We start from the raw sequence: 25,755 nt of genomic DNA, 5'->3' as shown, positions 1-25,755 counted from the left end.
TCAATCAGTGGGATCCTGACACTGTGCGCAGTGGTCCATGTCCTGCGAGTACAGCTCCAGCTGGATAGTGGTGCTCAAGAAGCCAAATGAGGTCTGAAGGAGTTCAGTGGCCTCCTGAAGGACACTTTGGTGGTCAGAACTCGGCTCTGCAAAACACATCATGTCTTTCTGTGGCACACCCATTAATCTGTGTTGTGTTTGATGTCATTTAAAAACATGTTGTTGCTCAGTACATGTTACTCAATGGACATTTTCCAGGGGGACTAAAAAGTATCTACCTGGGAGTAGTGAGTTGCTATGTGAGGAGGCCTATACTCAGTGAAATGTAATTTATCTTCACTCAGATTCAACCACCCACACAAATAAAGGGGCACATATGAAAATAATTTGGAAGCAAAGTTAGCTGGATGTAACCGCATTGCAGCAGTGCCATTGGTCTATAGGTCACAAAACATATTGTAGATAGCCAGGCCTATGAGGATGGAGAGGGACTGGTTCTACCCAATGAAGTGGTGTTTCAGAAGGAGCTAAATCCAGAGATCAACAATGGACACCTCCTCATTGAGGGACTCGTGCTCCAAGAACATTTCAACCGATAAGCCAGCGGAGAATGGGAATCTCCAAGCCAACCACTTGGCGGAGAATGGGGTCCTCCAAAGATTTCTTCCCATGGGGGAGTTTTTTCTCCCCACTAGGGAGTTTGTTTACCTCGTGCTACCTGGCGGCTGGTATGTCCTGTTAGACAGGATATTGTTTTGTGTTGACTCGTCGACTATGCATTATACTACATTACATGTTATATGGCTGATGCTATTTATCCAAAGCACTTTGTTGGGAATGAAATTCATTTGAACACAGATTGATTTTTTTTGCGCAAGAAGAAGACTGCCTGAATCCTTTATTGTTTGCAGTGCGTGAGATTTCCCATGCCTCCACAGTAGTAGTATGATATGTAGATTATGAGGTTGTGCGATCTGACAGGGGTGGAGCAACACATATATACCACCTCAACCTCCTAAAAGCATGGAATTCTACCCTTGTGATGACCATCTGTCACTGTGGCAGAGAGCAGATGTGGCCCAGTTGCAGAAGCGCTTTGCAGATGTGTTCTCCCCCTGCACATATTGAAACTCCAAGTGTGGTGGTGCGTTCGCGGCCCTACAAATTGCCTGAACACAAAAAGAAAACGGTGTAGGCAGAATTGCAGGCTATGTATTAGAAATGGGAGTAATTGAATCAACCAGTGGGCGGAGCAGTCCCATTTTGCTTGCGCCTAAGCAGGGTGTGCTTCTGGGTTGATCACCGCAAGGTGAATGATGTCTCACATTTCAATGCTTAGCCCATGCCTAGGTTCGACGACCACCTTGACTGGCTGGGCATTGCTCATTTTTTCCTGACACTGGATTTAACCAAGGTCCCATTGGCAGATTCCCTTGTCTCCAGAGTCTAAGGAAAAATGGCCCTCTCCACTCCACAATGGTTCATACCAATTTCTTTTGGGCAATGTGGATGATGTCGTTTACCATTTACCATGTAATCATTTCTAATGACACCCGGGAGCAGCATGTGCAGCAGGTGGGAGCGGTACTAGAGTCTCTGAGGTGTGCGGGGCTCGCAGCAAATCCGAAGAAGTGTGCAGTTGGATGCAGGGAGGTACGGTGTCTGGGGTACCACTTGGGTAGTGGGCAGGTCCATCATCAGGTAGATAAGACAGCAATGATTGCTGACTAAAAAAATGTTTTTTTGGACTGGCAGGCTACTATAGGAGATTTATTTACTGCAGACAAATACTGAATCTGTTCTACCTGCAATGAGATCGGTGCATGACACCAGAGACGCACATGGGAATGAGAATCTATGACCGCAAACTCCTCCTGTCCCCTTTGTGTGAGGTGTTGTGTGTGTTTTGTTTCATTTTGTTCGTGAACAATAAAATACTTGTGTGCGTTCACAATATGGACTGAGTGGGAAAACATTAGGAAACATTACAACAAATAAAACTGAGCTGAATAGTGCTGATAAATTTAGTAGAGAACACTGGAATATGTCTCAAATGTTACACTATCATATCATGGCCTGCTTGCTGGCAGGGAGCAGGGTCTCACCAATAGCCAGGTGGGTGGAGAGCAGGGAGTGGCTCTGTGTGAGAGCCCAGAGGTGCAGGCTGTGCACACCCTTCACGGTCTTAAGTGAGAGCAGAGCCTCCTTCACCATGTTAAACTCGACACCATGAGGCACCCCTGCAGTGAATAAGAGAAACCTGGAATCAATTTTAAAAATATTTTTCTTGCAAATATATAGAATGATACGTGGATATAACCACATGCAGCAAAGATATTCAATGCACTAAACGTGTTTTAACTGCTCTGTTCAACTAGATCTGCCTCATTTGAAAAATGCGTTTCCCATTCACTGATTGCGTAATGAGCTGTAGCCTTCTTAAATAAGACGTTGATTTCAGGCAGTCTGCGACCGTGCCAATACACTCTTACCAGGCCACATTTTGCGCTTCAAGCTTCATGTATGTAAATCTGGCCCAAAGTCTTGCTCAGTTAGGCCTTTCTTTGTGCCACCTTTCCAAATAGTTTGTTGGTATGGAGGTTGTGTTTTATGGTTCTTTTTGAGACTAGGTGACTCCAACCAATGATGCAACCAATCTCTGAAATTCTTTTTTTTTTTTTTGCACCGTAGCACATCTCGTCTCAATTAGACCGTTACTCTGAGGCCCCCAGGGCGCTGTATGCGGCGATCCCACTAACTCTACCAAGTCCCTCCCCTGGAGCAGCGAGCCAATTATGCCGCACCAGATCTCAGAAATTTTTAAACCTTGTCTTCCTCACCGTCCGTCCGTGCACTTCTTCTTCGTCTTCAAAATTTGCCTTGCAAATATGCAACCATTCCATATGTTTTAAAAATTTGTATTATTGCTCTTACAGTGCCATGTCATATGTTTAACAGTTTATGTATTTCTTTGTACCCATTACCAGACATGTGATGGTCAATTACCAATGGCACAAACAGTCTGACTGGATAGATTGTTTTTGTCTGTGATACCTTGATGGAGAGGTAATTGGCCCTTCCTTTCTTTCTTTCTAAATCTGGCACTTCAATTTCAGTTTCAATCTGACATGCCAGTGAACAACCAGAAAAAGACGTGCGTGGGCCTTTAAAGAAGCAGACTAGTATTGTATCTGCATTTTGTGGTGCTGAAAGGAAGTCATTACATCATACGTAACGAGCATACTCTAGAGACTGTTATGTGAAAATCCCAGAAGATCAGCAGTTGCTGAGATACTGTAAAAAGGCTATTTGGCACTAACAATCATTCCACAGTCAGTTACAGCATTCTTTTCCTCATTCTGATGTTTGTTCTGAACAACAAATTAACTTACTGACGTCTGCATGCTTTTATGCATTGAGTTGCTGCCATGATTGGCTAATTAGGTATTTGCAGTAGAAAACTGGTGTACAGGCCTACCAAATAAAGTGATAACAGAGTACATTATAAAGAAAATTGTGATATGATGTTTTGGCCATATCACCTACCCATAATTTAATTGTTCCTGTCAACATTACAACATTATCATACGAGTAGGCACAAATTTTGGAATTTGGAAAACAAAATAGTTACCTTCCATGAGGATCCTGATCACATCCCTCAGAACCGAAACAGTTGTTCCAAGGGCAAAAACCGAGAACAGGAAAGTACAAAGTGGATCTGCTATTTTGTATTCAGGCTGTAGGGACATGACAATTGACAAGTGCAGTAGTTAGGTCAGGCCTTACAGCAAACAGGGTTACAAAATGCATCACACCACATCGCATCGCATCACACAACGTCACTGAAGTTTTAGAGTGACTTACAGTGCTGTGAAAAATATTTGCCCCCTTCCTGATTTCCTCTATTATTGCATATTTGTCACACTGAATGGTTTCAGATCTTTAGATAAAATGTAGTATTACAGAAAGAGGACCTGAGTAAATGCCAAAAAAAAGTTTTAAAGTTTTTTTATAGCATATTTTAATTCTGTAGTTTCAATTACTGTACATTCACAGCAACAATATCCCAGCAACCACCCCTCAATTCCCCACTACATACACCCCACCCCACCCTAATAAATGTTAGAGGAGAACACTCCATTTCCATTTAAGAAGTATAAGGTGTCTGACCAGTATGTAGCAATAAGAGAGCATGTCAAAAAGACTGTAGGTTTCAGGCAATCCCAAAACATATGCATCAAGGTGGCAGGGCCCATGTATGTCACATGTAGAATCCAGGTCAGGTTTGATAAATGACAATTTATCCTTGGACCATCCATCTTGAATGGATGACTTCTATGTCAAGCATCTAATACTCCATCCAATATACACGGAGGAAACATATGGCTACATGGTTCGATCGCAATGCTGGACAAAAGACGGAGACGGACAGCATCCTTGTCTGGTCCTGCGTTCTATGTGAAACTTTAATCCAGGACAGGTCAAAGGCTATCTCAGCATTAAGTAATATTAACACCACTGGACTATCCGATGAAGAGGGGTCATATAAAATGTAGGTGTAGGAATCCCCAAATAGTAAAAATAAAATGAAAATAAAATAGGGTGTCATCATTTAATGAATCCGAGGTGTATAGGTCCAAATATAATCTAAAGATGCAGGAATTAATTTGTGAGTGAACAATACATGACTCAGATATTGCCTGGCTTGCTGCTTTCTGTCACAGCAGGTGCGCTAGGATCTTCTCAGTCTTGTCTCCATGTGCATGACACATGCTGCGATTTGAGAAGTTTCTCAACTTGCTGAGTGGAGATAAGATCAAATTCTGTTTGAAGTATAAGACGTTCTTTAAGCACATCTGGTGATGGTGATACTGCCAGAGTCTATTTCTGAGATTTCTTAACAGCTCATTGAGGTGTTTGGCTTTGCATTTCCTCACTTGTGCAATGAGTTAAGTTGCAAAGGTTGATAGTTGGGTTGAGCACTCTGTTACCAGCAGCACATGATCAGAGATGACAACAGGTTTATAGTCAGAGTCCCAAGCCATTGGGAGAATTGAATTGCTGAAAAACATATAGTTAATATATGAAAATGTTTTGTGAATAGCTGAGAAAAAGGAGTAATCTCAGGCAGCAGGATTACAGAAGCGTCAAACATCAATCACACCATATGTTCTGGGGAACAGCTGAATTGAGAGAGCAGCCTTAGAGAGTGGAACTGGCCTAACAGAGCTGGTGCATACTGGGAGACAGCACACAATTCATATCACCACCCAGAATAAGATGGTGTGTATTCTTCTGATCAGGCAATAGCCAGAATAATTTTCTAACAGATTCAAATAGCCACCCCGATATACATATCACAATATATGCTTTTTTTTCTCCTAATTTCAACAGAAGATCCTTTAAGAGGAATACAAGGCTCAGGGCTAACAGTTCCCTTGAGTTAAACAGAGTTACTCAGCACAGCTATCCAGCCAAGTAATCCTGCTCCTTGAAACAGGGCTCAGGACATTAAGGACTTTTTCACCAATGTTCTACTTGCCCTGAGTAGGCTAATATTTCCACTGGGCTAGCTGCCAAAATATAACCCCTTTTTTCAGGAGATCATACAGACTGTAGTAACCAAATTCATATTTATCTTACATATTATTTGCATGTTTTAAATGTAATACATTTTGTGTGTGATATAGCCAATATAAAACGTGCATAATTTACAGTGCTGTGTAAAAATCTGGGCACCCCTGGTTTAAATGTCTGTTACAATGAATCTGTACATTATCAAAAGCAAACCTGAAGGAAAAGGTTGATTACCAAGGGGCTGAACTTTTTATTGTGAACTCCATGCCTTCTAAAGTATCCAACTGCAGTGGCTGTTCTGTCTGGTGTTAACAGCCATGGGTTACTCAAAACAGTCATCCAAGTATGTTAGAATGAAAATGGTTCATTCTCACCAAGAATGTGAAAACTACAAAAACTCTCTCAATGTTTTAAACCTATTTCCACAGTCAGAAACATTATTAGAAAATGGAAGATAAATGGAACAGTTGAAGTCAAATAAGGTCTGGAAGACTAAGAAATATTTCAGATAGAATGGCCCGAGTCCTGGTGAGAAATACTCAGAAGAACCCACACATCACTGCAAAAGAGCTGCAAAAAAGAGTAGCAGACACAGATCTAGCTGTTCACATGACAACAATACAACATACTTTAAATAACAAAGACCTACATGGCAAGAGTTGCCAGAAAGAATGACCTCAACACAAAATTAAGCATCTAAAGTATGCAAAAGAAAACACTGAGAAAACTGAAGCCTTTTTAAAACAATGTGCTTTGGACTGACGAAAGCAAAAAGGAACTTTTTGGCCACCACCAAAAAAGGTATGTTTGGAGAAAAAAGGGTGAAGCCTTTGTAGAGAAGAACACCTTGCCAACTGTTAAGCATGGAGGTGGATCCATTATGCTTTGGGGGGTTTTTTTGGGAGGAGTTCAGGAAATATTGTGCAAGTGGAAGGAAGAATTGATTCCACCAAATATCAAGAAATTATTGAGGCTAATGCTTGAAGGTCAGTCCAGGCATTGAAGTTGAAGAGAGGTTGGGTATTCCAGCAAGACAATGATCCAAAGCATACCTTGAAATCGACCATGAAGTACCTCCAGGAAAGACAGATGAAGGTTTTGGAATGGTCACCATGGTCCCCAGACTTACATATTATTGAAAATCTGTGCAGAGATCTCAACCATGCCATACATGCAAGGAGGCTGAAGAATATTTCTGGGCTAGAAGTGTTCTGTCAGGAAGAATGGGGGAAAATTCCATTGAAATTAAAACCTTCTTTGCTGGCTACAGGAAGTGTTTACAAGCTGTTATGGGCAGAGTTTCGCCCAGTGTCCCCCTTATTACATTGTGATTTGCAGTAAAATACACTGTAAAGCCAAGACTTTCAATTTTACATAGAGTCATCTGTCAGTTCTGTCGTCCATTCAGTGACTTTACTATTCAACATTAACCATATGACCAGTACAGTCACACATAGAGTGTTACAGCACTATAGTGGTCCCTGAAGCCTACAGGTCTCACTGGTGTGATTAGAACACAAGATTGGAATGTCAATTTATGAATAATGCAACAATTAAACCTAGTTTTTCCTAACAGCCTTTACACCCTCTCCTGAAGGGCATACGTATGCCTGTGTAGCATCAAAAAAAAGGGCTTTATTATGATCAATCTTGAAACCCACACAAGCTGATTGATTGTTGATTGTAAGGCTAGTCAGGGTTCTAGACTGCGACCATTTTTTGAGAGTGTGCGAGCTACAATTTCACGTGGTCGCATTAGTGCGAGTGCATGATGATCACCAGTGTTTTGGTGCCGCTCCGGCAGCGAATATCACACGGGTACTGCGTTAGCCATTGTGGTTGAAAATAGTACTTTTTCTTCTTCACTGGCTCAGTCGCTCTCTCCCTACCTGCACTCTTACTGCCTGTACCTTCATCATTAGTGCGCGTGTGCGTGTACATAGCGGCGCTGAAGACAAAAGGCTCGAAACAAACAAACAATCAAAAAAATGAAGCGGTCCATTACAGATTATTTTAAAAAAACAAAGTGAGGAGAGAGAGAAGGAGGCTGGTGGAGAGGGAGAGCCAACAATATGTCCCGAATCAGACACGACTGATGATGAGAGTGCAGGCAGCAGGGAGAAGAGTGCAGGTAGAAGCAGGGAGCGACTGAAGAAAAAAAAGTATTGCTTTCGAACACAATGGCTAACGCAGTACCCGTGGTTGCGGTACCAACGGGTGAATTTAGATTCAGATTTCCTTTATTGACATTGGAATACCACAAAATTCAGAGTTCAGTGTGGTGATGGCCTTGGGATAAAAACTGTTCATTAATCTTGTGGGTCCAAAACATTCAATGTTTGGCAGTGTTCAGTTCACGTATGAATGCTGCAGCTAATAAGTTATGCTGTTATGCTAAGCAAAGCTGTTATGCTTTGCTTTTATGTTTGTTATGTTTTGTTATGTTCAGTTATGTTCAGATTAAAATATTTTGCAAATAACAAGTCTGGAGTCACTGTAAATCTTTACATCAATGCAAAACTAGGGTATGCAACTATTCATCAAGGTCATTGATTAATACCATGCTGTACAAAGAAAAAAGGTGCGACCAAATCATATGCTGGTGCGACCAACTGAGAAAGTTGGTAGCACCAGTGCTACCAGTGGAAAAGTTAGTCTGGAACCCTGCTAGTAAATAAGCTAGCCTTCCTAGCTGGTAAAGTTACATGTGAAAGAGAAATTTGTTTTCTGTCTGGGAAGTGAGTAAGACTAAACTCTTTAAGCCAGTTTTTACAGTATTAGTAAACCAACACTGTTTGCTTAATGCTCTAGGCAAAATATTAATGACAATTGGGATGTGAAACTGTCCCAAACTATACCCCCCACGGGGGAGTGTCTAATTTAGCAATTTTAAAATGAGTGCCCATAATAATTTAAACACATATACTTGAGGCCATGGAATAAAACATTATCACAATTAGGAGGCAGACAAAGGAAAATAAGCAAATTAAAAAACAAACAATACTATTTCCTTGCCTAATAATAAAAAACAAGACAATAACAAAAAGTAGATAATGTGAATGACAGTGAATTAATTAGGCATCCTTTAAACATGAAGGTTGTCACAAAACTACAGTATGTTCAAAGTGTACAAATGCATCCACTTATTACCATTAATCACTTAGACCCACCTTGACATTTCTATAAGACATCTAAGATAAATAGCCCCAGTACACCATGTTATCAAAAATAATTAAAGCATACTTAGTTAAACTGAGCCAAGCAACACTGTGATTGCCAGGATTTGGCAGTGGATGGGTAAAATAAAAGATTACAAACCTCATTGCACAATAGCTAGGTAAAATAATAATAGTGAAGATGTGAAATAGCTGCCCCAACATAAACAACATGTGGACATTATTATGCTATTCAAAAGTGAGTGCCTATACCAGGTTAAAATCAGTTGAGTATACCGTACAACTGATCACAAATAACTGATAAAATAGCAGTCGGTGACTGTTCCAAAGATCCATAATACTGATTATATAATACTTCAAAAATAATATAATAATAATATATAATAACAAAGCATAATTATTAAATATCACAATAAAGGCTGACTCACCAGAGCACTTTGATTGTTGGCAAGATAACAAGATTGAATGGACAAACAAATGCAGCTAATACCAGCTTTAGTTTGAGAGGAAAATCAATCAACTGTGGCTGCGTGCAGTATGTTCCCCCTGATGCATTTCTGGGCGTCTTGTGGGGTCAAGTGCACATAGTAAAACCTGGAACAGCTTTTTAAAATTCAGTTAAGGTTCCAGATTTTGGCAGGGTCTGGGTTTTACTCAGTTATCCAGGTGACTCAGTTATCTTGCTTTGTGGAACAAGCCCCTGGTGATGCAGCAGTCATGGAGTGGGCCTTGTGGCTGGAAAAGCAGATCCTACTTGCAGTATGAGTTATACAGTCACCTCCAAAAGTATTGGAACAGCAAGGTCAATTCCTTTGTTTTTGCTTTACACCAAAGAAAATTGAGTTTGAGGTCAAAAGATGTACATGAGATGACAGATCTGAATTTCATCTTTTATTTCCTGGTATTTTTATCTAGATTTGTGAAACAACTTAGAACATACCACCTTTTGAATCAAACCACCCAATTTTTAGATGAGCAAAAGTATTCGAACATGTGACTGACAGGTGTTTCTTGTTGCCCGGAAGTGTCCTGTTAGATTGATTGGTATAACGATAGTTTTGAATGACTACTCTTGGTTTTAGCTTTGGGTCTTTCCTGTGAAGACTGCATTTGTGTAAGAAAACATGAAGACGAGAAAGCCATTTTGAAGCTTAGAAAAGAGAGGAAATGAATCAGAGCCATTGCACAAGCATTGGGGATAGCTTGTATGACAAGTTAGAATGTCCTGAAAAATAAATAAACCGCTGGTGTACTGAGCAACAGACATCGAAAAAGTCGCTCATGGAAAACAACAGCAGTTGATTAAAAAAAACTAAAAAAAACATCAGTCAGTGACATCACAAACAATCTCCACAGGGCAGGGGTGAAGGTATCTCAATCAACCGTCCGAAGAAGACTTAGAGAGCAGCAATATACAGTGCATCCAGAAAGTATTCACAGCGCTTCACTTTTCCCACATTGGTTATGTTACAGCCTTATTCCAAAATGGAATAAATTCTTTTTTTTCCTCAAAATTCTAAAACAACACCCCATAATGACAACATGAAATTTAAATCTTTGCAAATTTATTAAAAATAAAAAACTAAGAAATCACATGTACATAAGTATTCACAGCCTTTGCTCAATACTTTGTTGATGCACCTTTGGCAGCAATTACAGCCTCAAGTCTTTTTGAATATGATGTCACAAGCTTGGCACACCTATCTTTGGGCAGTTTCGCCCATTCCTCTTTGCAGCACCTCTCAAGCTCCATCAGGTTGGATGGGGAGCGTCGGTGCACAGCCATTTTCAGATCTCTCCAGAGATGTTCAATCGGATTCAAGTCTGGGCTCTGGCTGGGCCACTCAAGGACATTTACAGAGTTGTCCTGAAGCCTCTCCTTTGATATCTTGGCTGTGTGCTTAGGGTCGTTGTCCTGCTGAAAGATGAACCGTCACCCAGTCTGAGGTCAAGAGCGCTCTGGAGCAGGTTTTCATCCAGGATGTCTCTGTACATTGCTGCATTGATCTTTCCCTCAATCCTGACTAGTCTCCCAGTTCCTGCCGCTGAAAAACATCCCCACAGCATGATGCTGCCACCACCATGCTTCACTGTAGGGATGGTATTGGCCAGGTGATGAGCGGTGCCCGTTTCCTCCAAACATGACGCCTGGCATTCACGCCAAAGAGTTCAATCTTTGTCTCATCAGACCAGAGAATTTTGTTTCTCATGGTCTGAGAGTCCTTCAGGTGCCTTTTGGCAAACTCCAGGCGGGCTACCATGTGCCTTTAACTAAGGAGTGGCTTCTGCCACTGTACCATACAGGCCTGATTGGTGGATTGCTGCAGAGATGGTTGTCCTTCTGGAAGGTTCTCCTCTCTCCACAGAGGAATGCTGGAGCTCTGACAGAGTGACCATCGGGTTCTTGGTCACCTCCCTGACTAAGGCCCTTCTCCCCCGATTGCTCAGTTTAGACGGACGGCCAGCTCTAGGAAGAGTCCTGGTGGTTCCGAACTTCTTCCATTTACGGATAATGGAGGCCACTGTGCTCATTGGGACCTTCAAAGCAGCAGAAGCTTTTCTGTACCCTTCCCCAGATTTGTGCCTCGAGACAATCCTGTCTCGGAGGTCTACAGACAATTCCTTTGACTTCATGCTTGGTTTGTGCTCCGACATGCACTGTCAACTGTGGGACCTTATATAGACAGGTGTGTGTCTTTCCAAATCATGTCCAATCAACTGAATTTACCACAGGTGGACTCCAATTAAGCTGTAGAAACATCTCAAGGTTGATCAGTGGAAAGAGGATGCACCTAAGCTCAATTTTGAGCTTCATGGCAAAGGCTGTGAATACTTATGTACAGGTGATTTCTTAGTTAAAAAATAAAATAAAATTTGCAAAAAAACTTATTTCATGTTGTCATTATGGGGTGTGGGGTGTAGAATTTTGAGGAAAAAATGAATTTATTCAATTTTGGAATAAGGCTGTAACATAACAAAATGTGGGAAAAGTGAAGTGCTGTGAATACTTTCCGGATGCACTGTAGAGGCTATACCACAAGATGCAAACATGCTCATGATGATCCAAAACAAACAAGCTCATCTGTGAAGTGTCATGGCTTGGGCTTGCATGGCTGCTTCTGGAGTGGGCTCACTAATCTTTATTGATGATGTAACTCATGATGATAACAGCAGGATGAAGTCAGAAGTCTACAAAATCATTCTGTCTTTTGGAGGGGACTGTATATACAAATAATCACTGCACTTGATCTGTCAGTGTTTTTGGTTCCGCATCAAATAAGGACTCACATGACCTTATGAGGAACACTCCTAACCTGGAAGTAGATGATTGTGGCAGCAACCAGCACTCCCATGCTCTGCAGTAGGTCCCCTACCACGTGGATGAAGGCAGCCCTCACACTAGTGTTGCCATGGTCACCCAGGAAGCCATGGGAGTGGTTGTGCACAGCCACATGGCTCTCCCTGCCCAAGTGCACATGGCTCTCTCTTTCCACATTGAGCCTGCGGTACCCTGAGCCATGTGTGTGTCCATGAGAGGAGGAAGGCTGATGGAGAATATATGCCATTCTGAAAAAAACAGGAAGTGATCGAGACTTAGAGATAGAGAGCCAGTAGTTTAAAAATGTCATTTAGCAAGGATATTTATTTGGTCTGTAGTTGAGTCATGTTGTCATTATGGGGTGCTGTGTGTAGAATTTTGAGGGAAAAAATGAATTAATTCCATTTTGGAATAGCAAAATGTGGGAAAAGTAAAGCGCTGTGAATACTTTCCGGATGCACTTTCTGTGCACTTTTTCTGTGGTACGGAATGGAAACTCACATGACGTTGACACCAACTGCACATGCTGATGTTACGAGCATCACATGGCCATCAATCTCATAGTCTCTGTCGACAATCCTCTGAACAGCAAGGTACAGGAGGACTCCAGTCACAATCCAGATGGACATCACTGACACCAAAGCTCCCAGAATTTCTGCCACAAATTACAGAATTGCATAGCTGTATATGTAGGTATCACAGTAAGCACACAGTATGTATTGCCATTTTTGCCCATCAATAACCAATGATGGCAAAGTGAAAACATAAGAATCAAAAACTGAAATCTCTCATTTATATAAGTATTCAGACCCTTACTACTACTTTCTAGAAGCCCCTTTGGCAGCTAATACAGCTAATACAGCCTTCTTGGGTAAGTCTCTACAAGCTTTGTACACCATCAAGCTCCGTCAGATTGGATGGGAAGCATCTGTTAGCTGTCAAGTCTTCAAGTCTCTCCACAGATGGGGTTTAAGTCTTGGCTTTGGTACATGTACACTTTGAAACCCAAATTTAAGGACTATAAACACAGGCAGAGGGTGAGTCAACATGTTACTGAGTCTTTTTCAATGATAGGAAGGGATTTACAATAGTCTTGTGACAATGTTTTAACAAAAGAATCTTGCCTATTGTACCTTTAAAAAGTGCTTCGGGTCATTGTCCATCTGCACTGTGAAGCGCCGTCCAAGAGTTCTGAAGCATTTGGCTGAATATGAGCAGATAATATTGCCCGAAACACTTCAGAATTCATCCTGCTGCTTTTGTCAGCAGTCACATCATCAATAAATACAAGGGAACCAGTTCCATTGGCAGCCGTATATGCCCACGCCAAGACACTACCACCACCATGCTTCACTGATGAGGTGGTATGTTTTGGATCATGAGCAGTTCCTTTCCTTCTCCATACTCTTCTCTTCCCATCATTCTGGTACAAGTTGATCTTTGTCTCATCTGTCCATAGGATGTTGTTCCAGAACTGTAAAGGCTTTTTTAGATGTTGTTTGGCAAACTCTACTCTGGTATTCCTGTTTTTGAGGCTCACCAATGGTTTACATATTGTGGTGAACCCTCTGTATTCACTCTGGTGAAGCCTTCTCTTGATTGTTGACTTTGACACACATATACCTACCTCCTGGAGAGTGTTCTTGATCTGGTGAAGGGGTTTTTCTTCACCAGGGAAAGAATTCTTCTGTCATCCACCACAGTTGTTTTCCGTGGTCTGAGCTCACCAGTGCGTTCTTTCCTTTCAAGAATGTTCCAAACAGTTGATTTGGCCACACCTAATGTTTTTGCTATCTCTCTGATGGGTTTGTTTTGATTTTTCAGCCTAATGATGGCTTGCTTCACTGATAGTGACAGCTCTTTGGATCTCATATTGAGAGTTGACAGCCACAGATTCCAAATGCAAATAGCACACTTGAAATTAACTCTAGACCTTGTATCTGCTCCTTGTAAATGAGATAATGAGGGAATAACACACACCTGGCTATGGAACAGCTGAGCAGCCAATTGTCCCATTACTTTTGGTCCCTTAAAAAGTGGGAGGCACATATACAAACTGTTGTAATTCCTACACCGTTCACCTGATTTGGATGTAAATACCCTCAAATTAAAGCTGAAATTGTGTCAATGTCCCAATATTTATGGACCTGACTGTAAATAGCCCTGTATGCAATGACCCTAGTGATCTTGAGGCTGTCACTGCAATCATTTATTCAAGTTGAAAGGAAAGAATACCTTCTGGATTGTTCAGAAGTCATGACAAGTATTCTAGACCCAGATAGAGACAGATACAGTACCGTGTGGATGTGGTTTGAAAAAGGTGGATTAGGGAATACCTCCCTTTGATGCAAGTGAGGTACAAGTGGAAACTCAAGAGAAGAAAACTCACAGTAAATGGTCTGGTGCTTATTGTTGACCAATCAGCTCACAGACTTGAAGAGTGTAATTCTCAAGGCCAAGTCAACATTATAAGAGTGACCCATTACAAAGCTACTGTATGTCTGCTGCAGGAAGCAGCAGAAAGTTCAAATCAAAATAAACCATCCCATATATTATTTAGCCTTTTTTTTGTTTATTTTGTAATGTAAAATATGAGTTAAAACCAAGATAAGAAGAAGAAGAATGTTGGCCCCTTGCAATGTAATTGTTTTGCGGAAGGCAGTCATAATTAGGGGCTGGTATTCAGAGTCAAAAATATGCAGTGATAATTTATTTGAGGTTTTTTTGAAAAGCATACATTTTATCAAGGCTTCCCATATTTTTGGTGTATAGTTATAGTGCGGGTGCAAAAATTTGGGAACCCCTGGTTTAAATGTCTATTACAATTGATCGAAAGCAAACCTGAACTCAAACTCTAAATGGTAGAGGTAAACATGATAACTTAAAGCAATACTGCTTTTTATTGTCATTATTACTGTTTATAAATTAGGAAAAGAAAAAGGGCTAAGGCCCAGACCCAGGTGATTCACTTGTTAGGGCTTCAATGAGTCCTAATTCCAGGGCTTAACTTTTTATTCAGAAGTAGCCCCATGCCTTCTGGAGTATCCAATTGCAGTGGCTGCTCTGGCTGGTGTTCCTAGTCTAAACCAAGGATTTCAGAATGAAGATGGTTCATTTCCGCCAAGAAGGAGAAGGCTACAAAAACTTCTCTCAATGTTTCATGGCCTGAGACATGATGAGAAATGCTCAGAAGAACCCACACATCACTGCAAAAGAGCTGCAAAAAATAATAGCAGATACAGGTCTAGCTGTTCACAGGACAATAATACATCCATCCATCCATCCATTATCTTGTCCCACTTATGCTAAACAGGGTCGCAGGGGGGCTGGAGCCTATCCCAGCATACATTGGGTGAAAGGCAGGAAGCAGCAGTTCTGCAGGCCAAAAACGTGTTGTTAAATAAGATCAGGTCAGAGGAGAAGGGCCAGACTGGTTGAAGCTGACAGGGATGTGACAGTAACGCAAATAACCACAGATTAAAACAGTGGTATGCAGAAGAGCATCTCTGAACACACAACACATCATAACTCTAACTGGATAGGCTACAGCAGTGGAAGTATAAAAAATGTCCTAATAAATACCTAATAAAGTGCTCGGTGAGTGTATTTGCTATATCCGACCCTTTTGTTATAATACTGATAAGTTGAATGACAGTAACTAATCATGTACGTAAGGTTATACTTGCTGACATTAGTGCTTCTAAGCCGATTTTGCCCGGCATTGCTGTTATTTTTCCAACCTATGGGCAATTAGTAACAAGATACTAAACTTGGCAACGGTAATTGTGTAACCTCATATATTCGTCTGCGTTGTGTCTCAATGAAAGGCAGGAGACGTGGGACCAGTTCGTCAGTTTATTAGCCTGGCGCAAAAGACAATACGTTGGATTCCGTAGCAAGGCGGCATGGATCAACACAGCATGCGTGGCTCTAATCCTTTTGAACTGGGCTCGCTATTTTTATAAGTTCAATAAAAATACAGCAAGAATATCCAAATGAAATACATAACATGTACCTGGCGCAAAAGACAATACGTTGGATTCCGTAGCAAGGCGGCATGGATCAACACAGCATGTTAATATGAAAAGGAGATGAAATATTAGCTATTCACACGTGTTGTTATAAACTTCGATAAAAAATAGCTCTCAATGTGCAAAAGTGTAACAGAAAATACACTGTTTACATAAGGGACGCATGTAGAACACATTTTAGTAGTTAGTGTTAACTTAGAACGTTCAGTTGTAGAATTGTTAAATACTATTCCAGGAGCGCTTTTTAACACAACTTACCGTGGCTCTAATCCTTTTGAACTGGGACGAGAGCCACGCAGTTCTACCTGTTTATCCCCTAGGGGCCAGTATTCTCCCAACAGTGTTATATGTCTAGATAGTAGTATAGAAAATTATACAGAAAGCTTGCAAGTAGAAGAAACCAAATCATCACTGTTACAATTGCATAACAAGCATAAGGCACTTGTCCTGTACTTTAGAAAATGTTGTATAAAACCTGGTTGGATTGTACCATCATCACAAGCTGTTCCTCAATTTGTCTGCACCAAAACTAGCCCTTTTCATTTGTTATCTGATTGGATATTGTGTATGACCATTAGCTCGTCTTATTTGACTCTGATTCCTGCCTAACCCATTTTGATTTTCTTGCAAATTTGATTTTGACCTTTACTCTATCCCGTAGTACTTTGATTCTTGCCTAGTCTACTTGGTTTTGTTTGCCCAAGTATATCAATTACTCTGATTGTCTTATGTGATGCATTTAATGTTAACCATTTTAATAACATTAACGTTCCACCGCAGAACTCAAACGACCACTGAATCACTGAATGACTGTGTTGAGTAAGCAAAATGATCTCTGTTTGGTTGAGGCAGGGGACTTAGAGCTAGTTATGAATTTCGTTAGCTTCGCTAGCGAGCAGTAATTGCAACTTATTATCTTGTGCATAATGTCTTCAAATGCTTTGGCACATGTAATAATTCTGGGGGACATACTTGCCACCTCAAGTTAAATGTTGGTAATGTTAAATGACATACAATGATGACAAGTATTTCTAGAGAAGGCCATTTACCTAAATAGCAAGCAACTCTGGGCCAGTTGATATAGATAACCAGTCTGCGAAGTCCCTCGCTGTCACAGTAGCCTACATTTGGGAGCAGCCTATAGCTTGCTGGCTAACACAGCTGATACGAACAATGAAATGGCGAGTAGCCAAATGGTGAACTAAACAGCTTCGTTAACCAGTTATTTTAGCTAGCTAAGCAAACAGTTATTTTAGTTAACTACTCACAGCTTGTTTCACCTGTTTTATGATTAGCATTTAAAAATGAAGCTGTATTGAAAACACATGTATGGTGGAATGCATCAACATGTTCTCAGACTGTGCCATGACTTCTACTATTCTGTCAACAGTGTTCACATTCCTGTGTTTGGAATATATCACCTAAAACCTGGTGTTACAAAGACCTATTCTGATCTTTCTGAATAGTGCACATGAAACAATGACCAAACTGTGCATTTTTCATAACGTGACTGCCCACCAGTCTCTCAAAAGCAAAAGCCACCATCACAGGCAGGGCTCCATTACCTTGTGGATCATAGGTGTCTTATACCATTTTTCTATGGAAAGGGAATTGGGCTAATTTAACTTTACACACAAACGAAAAACAAAGATCACCGGGATCAAACTGTAGGTAAGCTAGCTCTGGCCAACATTAGATATATAGAACACAAAAAGTTTAACCGTTCACACCCTTACTGCATTCCACCAAAGATAACACTCAACATTTCTAATAAAACTAGCTTGCAGTTAGTGAATAACATTAGCCTAGCTAGCATAATTTCAAAACAACGCTGTATTATCAATAGACTTTCTGATAACCTGTAACATTCTGTGGCTGCTAATGCTGGTTAACTTGCTTAGCGAGTGAACAAAGCTAGATAGCTAGCTAATTTAGCATAGATTAGCAGTTGTTGCAAAGGGACAACATGCCCTTGTTCATGTGACATGTCACATAGGCCAATCAGAGAAAAAACTGTGGCCATTTCCCTTCCAGTTATATTCCAGTATTCCATGACGTAACTCAAAATGAACCGCAGCCATATTGTACAGATGCACAGTGCACCAGCGGGCTAAAATACTAACCTCCAACAAGGCGTGCAGACAAAACATCATGAATGACAAGCAGAACCAACCAATACCAACATGAAATATATAGACACTTAAACTATCATGGAAACGATATGGAGAATAACATTGTCTTATCAATGGATTAGATCCAAGCGACATGGACAGAACAAAACTTGACAATTGCCACTCAAATTGCCCGCCAAATGTATCAAAACATTGTACAGCTGTACAGCAATTAAAGCTCATTGGCATTCTGGGGGCTTATTCTGATTGTTGCCCAAATTGTGATCATTGAAACTCTGTGTACTATTGCTTATTATCCAAGTGAAGATTACATATCTAGTTATAAAACAATACCAGTTTGTTATCGGTAGCAACAAGCAAATTAGCGATAGTTAGCTTGAAGAATTTACAAATATCCACTGATGATTAAATATAGGCAATATGAACATAGTAGCAATTGCTCAATCGTTGTGCTTCAGGTGGATGTTTGTACATTCGGGAAGCTAACTAGTAATCGCTAATTTGCTTGTTATAGCAAACTGGTATTGTTTTCAAACTATATAAGCAATAGTATTTCAAGTTTCAGTGATCACTTGCAATTTGGGCAGCTACACGTTTCTTTTGTCTCTTTACGTGTTCAATCATCTGTAAACTACCTTGAATGAAGTGATCAGAACACACTCTGCTGCTTTGTGAATGCAGGAATTCTTTCTGGTTTATTCTGGCAAGCCATAAATTCCTCGTATCCTTTCCCTCATTCTCTCTCACCCCTGGGATTCTATAAAAATGCAACTGCCTACTCTTCTCACCATCGGATTTGTTATGACAACGATAAATTACACGTGACCATTTTCAAAGAAAAAGGTGAACAGAAAAATCTTACATTTTTTTCAAATTCTACTCCACATAGCGCCGGGCAGTTTCGTGTTAGTGAGCGATCAGTCTATCTGTACAATATGGCAATCAGCAATTCAAGTGACATCATCATAATACCATGAATTACAGTTCAATGCATTATTTTGATCAGTAACTTGCAAGTAAATTGTCGGTGGAAACTTGCACACACAATAGTTCTTGTTTATATGTGGATTTTTTTTTAGCTCTGTTGATATCCGTGAGTAACTATGTTGGTATATTTGGAATACTGCTCAGTTTTCCTTGTACTTTTTTTTCTTCAAATTTATTTCAGATTTTTCCCTTTTTCTCCCAATGTGGTAGCAAATTGTACATTATCTAATCCAATTAGTGTTAGCTGGTGACGTGAGCCGGACACCCTTACCAGCTCAGACCTTACGTTCCCACGAGCAGTACCCCACGAGGAGGTGTCTCGGAGACAAACTCTCTTTTCCTTTAAGTACTGAACTTCCAGCCCAGTCTCGAAGTGAAGTGGTGTGACGGAACACTGTTTTATGATTCCCTGTATTCACAGTAGTTTTTCTAGTTGACTCAATTCCACTCAATTATAATTATGATTAAGCATATTTTATTGTAGTCAAGTAAATAGAATTATACAGTTCACAGGTTAAATATGATCTTTCAGTTTGCTAGTCACATACATTGCTTTATATTCTTTCAACCGTATACCGGTGCCTTCACGTGATTCATATAAGGTTCATATAACCCCTTTGTTTTTGTAATTCACCTTTCCACCAGATGTTAATGTCAAGATACACCCTTCAAATATCCTTCCTCTTTGGCCTTTACCTTATCCTATGACTCCCCCTTCAGGGAGATAAAAGCTACTACTCCTATTAATACAACTGGTACGAACACCCCTAAAGTCTACTACTTATTTCTATCGTGAAAATACTTTTACCAGAAAATAGAATTATATGAAACAGAAAGGAAACTTACAACTTTCAAATCAACTAACAATGCTACCTTCTACCTTATAAGTAATACAAAATATAATTACCACCCATGCCCTAAATATAGCCGTCTCGCGCCGTCCCGCCCTCCTCGTCAAGCGAAGTCCTTAACGTCTAAAAGCTCACTCCTTATATATCCTGAAACTTGTACAGAAGTGTACATATACTGGTAAGAAATTCATCCAGAAATATCCCCATTATACCGAGTGGGATAACACTAGCTCTTGTAACTTATTTAATGAGCCTATTCATCACTGTTATCTGCCTCACTGTCATAGTCTCTCTTGGACTCTCTGCACACTTTGACTTCATACAAGCCAGCAGTAAGTGCCCTCCACCATCTCAATACATTCTTCAGGTGCTCTTTCTTGTGGTGCCTTAAGGGATCTATAAAGGACATCCAACTAAGCCAAGTGTAATTCATCCCCCAACTCCTCTACAGTCAGTCCTTTGAATCCGACAAATTGTCAGTGCTATAATCAGGGAGGCCCTTAAAGCCTCTTAATCTTCTATCGGTATTAACATCCCTCCCTTCTTCCTTATTTTTCCTACATTTTTCCATCTCCTCATACTCTTTCATTTCCCAATCGTCCACATTGTTTTCCTCATCTTTTTGCTTTAACCAGGCCTTATGTTCCTCCCCTGTAGGAGCAAGCCCACACTTCTCAATCAAGAATGTTATTATATTCACCGTTTCTGTGAAAGCCAGACCCCCTGGGTCACCAACCGCCCGTTCGGCATGTTGAGTCTCCTCCAAGGTCATGCTGGAACACATTCTACGCATGGCCTCAGTCAGACCTTTAGCCTTGCTCTCTAGTCTGACTTCAGACTCCTCTGCTGACAAGTAGGGCTGCACATTAGCTCTGAACCACATATTTTTCCTCTTACGGGCGTTCTTACTACCACCTCAATGGCGTGTGCGAGGGGTTAACAATGCATTCCTGCCTAACCCATCTTCCGTCAATCTCTCATCAGGCGGGCCTAGGGCCGGGTGCTCGACACTGGGGGATACACCTCCCACACCCTGTCCCTCAGCGGCCCGAAGGTCCGTCCCTCTGGAGCAGCGAGCCAATTATGCCACTCCACGAGAACCGGCCAAACTTGGCTTTTGGCAGGACTGGTAATCGATCCCCAGTCGTCGGTGTGCTAACATTCTTTTTAAATTTATTCACAACTCAGCGAAACTATCTGGATTGTGAAATAGTACTCATGGTACTATATACATACTTTAATTTAATTTTTGGGTGAACTGCCCCGTATTACTTCTGCCCCAAATCATTTCCAGACAAATCATTAATCTCACTGGCACATATGATTGTTGGTCACTGTTTTAAACAATCTAAATTTTTCCAACTGACTTTCAATTTTCAAACATGCTTCCAAATTTATTTTCAAAATAAACCCAAATATAATAATTTTTCAATTATTAAATACATTTTTTCGAAAATACGCGGCAAATTCAATAATTTTGTCCTACAATAATTCAATAAATTTAGAATAATCCTGGGGGAACTGCTTAACAGGATGAGCCACCTTGTAGCCTCTCAAATACTACTATGACTCAATACTACAGGTGCCTAACAGACACATGACATGTTGCATTCATGTAAAATAATTGTTATTGACTACTAATGACACATACACTCACCAATGCATTTATTAGGTATGTATTAGACATTTTTTGGACTTCTATTGCTGTAGCCTATGCATGAGTTATGATGCGTTGTGCATTCAGAGATGCTCTTCTGCATACTACTGTTGTAATGTATGGTTATGTGCATTACTATCAGCTTTGACCAGTCTGCCCATTCTCGTCTGACATCTCATTCACAAGGTGTTTCTGTCTGCGGAACTGCTGCTCACTGGATTTGTTTTTGTTTTTTGCTCCATTCTTTGCAAACTCTAGAGACTAGTGTGCGTGAAAATCCCAGGAGATCAGCAGTTTCTGAGATACTGCCGCCAACATTCATTCCACGGTCAAAGTCACTTAGATCACATTTCCCTATTCTGATGGTTGATGTTGAACATTAACTGAAGCTCCTGACCCATATCTACATGATTGTACGTATCTAAATGTTCCTAATAAAGTGCTTGGTGAGTGTCTATCAGTGAGAATCTCACACTGTGAGAAGTAATAGTGGTGGATCCAGACCTGAGCGGTGCCATCCAAAGCTCATGGTTTTGGTAGGGGGCCGGGAGGAGACCCACAGGGAGAAGAGGCTGACCAACATGCTGCCAAAGTCAGTCAGGAGATGGGCAGCATCTGTCATGATGGCTAGACTGTGAGCGAGGTAGCCTCCTGCATGTTCAAAAACATACATATCTGTTCATGCAGGCAAATGCACATATAACAGAAACAAATTCATGCATGTGTGCTCACACAAACATGCACACAACAAGCAGTAAACAAGCATTGATGCCGTGTCGCCACCTCAATTAGGAGGGGGTTACGTGACACCTGACATTGGTACAGTTATGCTAAGCTTTTAGTGGATAAACAGTCAACTAACTTAAAGTAGGAAGCTGAAATTGCACAACATTAAAACATAAAAAAGTTCCGGTCCGGAACAGTGACAAATGCCACGTAGGAGACTTGCAAAATTATCTTGCAGCTACCTATTGGGAGCTATAATCCAATCATTAAAAAAGGAAAATCTGCCAACAGAGTAGTACGTTACTTCACAGCTAACATTACCCAGCTACATTACCTTCATTTAGCAGACAGTCCAGGATCCAGAGTGACAGTACAATGTACAATTTAAGACGCCATAAGATAGGGCCATCTGCTTAATGCATTTCATTGATTAATATGAGCAAAACAGTCCCAGACCAACATTGGCGAATTGCTTATTTTACTAAGGTTACATGCTGCCAAATGCCAAGGTTACTAACTTCATCAATAGTTTTCTCTTTTCTCTTTTCATCTAATCTGTTTTAGCACCATACAAGTAAAGTTTATTCACCATTCCAACATGTCCCCGCCCACCAATTATAAATGGTTGCCGTTTTCCAACATGCCCCCACCCGCCAATTATAAATGCATAACTTTTAATGTAACCTTGTATATTCAATTGAATATACATCCCTATACCATGATTTTCACTGTCTTCACCGTGTACTGTGGGTTGAAGTTAGTACCCAGGTGTCGTCTGACATACTGTCGACAACCACTCGACCCGAAAAAAACTATTTTACTCTCATCAGTCCCCAGAATGTTACGCCATTTCTCGTTGGGCCAATTGATGTGTTCCTTGGCAAATATTTACCCGATTCTGCACATGCCCTTTTTTCAACAATGGTGCTTTACGGGGCTTCTTGCTGATAGCTTAGCTTCGATCAAACGTCTTATGACTGTAACAGCACTTACAGGTAATTGTAGATCATCTTTGCTCTTTCTGGAGCAGATGAGTTGCTGAATCTTTGCCATTCTGACTATTCTTCAATCAGTTTTAACAGTAGTTGTTTGTTTTCTTCCATGTGTTTCGGGTTTTGTTGCCATTTTAAAGGATTTGAGATCATTTTAGCTGCGCATCCTATAATTTGCTGCACTTCTTTATATGCTTTCCCCTCTCCAATCAACTTTTTAATCAAAGGACGTTGTTCCTCCAAACAACGTTTGGAACGGCTCATTTTACTGAGCAATCCAGAAGTAAATATATTTTATAACAATGTGTGAAACATTTGCTTCCCTTCTTCCTTAATAAAGGATCATTAATGACACCTGTTTTTCATAGAATGAATTATTATTATTTTGAACACGCCCCTTTCAATGAATGAGTCACGTACTCAGAACAAGCAGCATGCATGTCATAACTGTTGGGTCTGTTGTTTTTCTACACTACTACATCTACAAGTAAAGTATTTGCCATGCACAAATATCACTACTACTAATAACAGTGGTTCATCAGGTTACTGATGTGGTACAGCTATTTCCTTGAACACAACTGTATGTCACTTCTATATTTTTTGTGAAACAGTGTATTGTTGTTCCCAGGTCTCCCCTACACATAAATTAACAATGCTGTATGGATTAACTTTTGTTCAGCTAAAACACGTTCATTTTATGATGACTCGCTGCTTTCCATTTGAGATGCAGCCAGTTGTGAAATAAACAAGACCTTAACTGAACTCTTACCGATCACCTCCCCGATCATAAAGACCAGGCAGATGATGGAGGCCATGCAAAGCTTCTTCCTAGCCAGGGTCTTCTTGTAACTCTCACTGGAGGCCACCTGATTCCCATGGCAATGTGGACCAAGAGTCTTCAGTTCCACAGAGCCAGATGCTTCCATATTAGTATACAGGAGGGTTGGATATTCTGGCTGGGAACCTGGAAATATTCTGGAAAACAATGAAGCATATTACTTTTAGGTCCTGACGTAACTGTGGCAGGACCTGAAATGAGCAGTTCATGTTGGGAAACCAACAAACCAAGCAAAGACGAGTGGGGCTAAAATTCCTCCATAGTGATATGAAAGTCTGATATAAAATTATATTTGGTTGCAATTAATGCTGCTAAAGGTGGTGCAACCAGTTAAGTTTACAGAGGCAGTTACTTTTTCCCAGGGGTAATATCGGTGTTTGAGAACTTTTTGAATTAAAGGAATGAAATAACCTTAAAATGTATTTTTTGTTGACTCATATTCCCTTTGTCTAATGTGACATTTTGTGTAAAAAATCTAAACAATTTAGTTTTTAGCGAAGTTAAGATAAAAACATGACGATAACGTCCTTATGAAGGCAAGCTAGCTAACGTTATCAATAACGTCATCTTAAGAAAGCAAACTAGCTAGCTAGATAATGCTAAATTAATAGAACCAGAAATAGTCTAAAAGTCCTTAAAAGGCACTCTAATTTAAGCGAACCTAACATTAGTCAAATATTTGCATTGTTTTGCTTGGAGGCCAGCGGCGCAAACTATGGGTCACAAGTTATAGGGGAGGGTAAGGAGAGAAGGTAATTCTTGTGTGACGGCAGTTGAAAATGGGACGATAAATTTTAAAAGCTTACTTCTCCAAAAATAAGGAACGGATATATTTAATACTTTCATCGTGTTTCTCCAATGCCCCCTTGTGCAAATTACATATAAAAACCTAGAAAGTTACTCCTTTATTTTGTAAGCCATCATTGTTAACCACCCTGAAATTCTTGTGTATGCACAGGTATAAAGTGGTTTATGTCCATGGGCGGCACTTGCCACTTATCCAAAATGTGAGGATAAGTAGCAAGTGGCACTTGCCACTTATCCTCACAGCTCTCACCTCTCAACTCCCAGCTCCATAGCCTGTAGCTTGAGGTTCCCTACTAGCAAGCTTGCAAAAGTGTTCTTGTGGAATATAGCTTTTATCTTGTAGATACCGTCGCATGCCATGACACAACACTGGGAGGACAGAAGGAGAAAACCTCAAAAGGTCCTTGCCACTTGGCGAGTAATTTGGTTGCTGATGAAGGGAGTGATACCAGGACTTTTTCTCCCGGTTTGAATATTCGCAATTGCAATCTCCTGTTGTATTTCCGTCTGTGATATTCTTGAGCCGTGTGCAATTTAACCGAGTGAGTGCAGCTTTGCTCGCAGGTCCAACACATATTGAATTTCATTTTTACTTTGGTTTGGATTCTACATTATCTTACATGCCATTTGACTGATGTTTTTATCCAAAGCAACTTACAGTT

The 25,755-nt window shown here is 40.5% G+C and overlaps 1 protein-coding gene across 1 annotated transcript; it reads right to left on the bottom strand.

Moving 5' to 3' along the window:
- On the bottom strand, positions 1 to 24,413 carry LOC133139800 (proton-coupled zinc antiporter SLC30A2-like). The gene is made up of 7 exons (XM_061259278.1): positions 24,218 to 24,413; positions 22,235 to 22,381; positions 12,574 to 12,727; positions 12,068 to 12,320; positions 3,632 to 3,737; positions 2,106 to 2,240; positions 1 to 146 (listed from the first exon to the last, which is right to left on the bottom strand). Exons 1-7 carry the CDS (start codon positions 24,372 to 24,374, stop codon positions 1 to 3), a joined length of 1,098 nt encoding a protein of 365 aa, XP_061115262.1. The 5' UTR covers positions 24,375 to 24,413.
- Between the last annotated feature and the right edge of the window lie 1,342 nt (positions 24,414 to 25,755).

This window comes from Conger conger, chromosome 1, assembly GCF_963514075.1.
Source record: "Conger conger chromosome 1, fConCon1.1, whole genome shotgun sequence".
Classification (NCBI taxonomy): domain Eukaryota; kingdom Metazoa; phylum Chordata; class Actinopteri; order Anguilliformes; family Congridae; genus Conger; species Conger conger.
The sequence above is the reverse complement of the archived record's forward strand: the minus strand, read 5'-3'. Positions and strand labels throughout refer to the sequence as shown.

What these genes read in the sequence shown, in the direction of transcription:
- LOC133139800 (XM_061259278.1), bottom strand. Translation starts at nt 24,374, where the DNA reads ATGGAAGCATCTGGCTCTGTGGAACTGAAGACTCTTGGTCCACATTGC. An exon ending in CCACAATCATCTACTTCCAG is followed by an intron (nt 3,738 to 12,067) that starts GTTAGGAGTGTT and finishes ATGTCCCTACAG; the next exon opens with CCTGAATACAAAATAGCAGA. An exon ending in GATCAGGATCCTCATGGAAG is followed by an intron (nt 2,241 to 3,631) that starts GTAACTATTTTG and finishes TATTCACTGCAG; the next exon opens with GGGTGCCTCATGGTGTCGAG.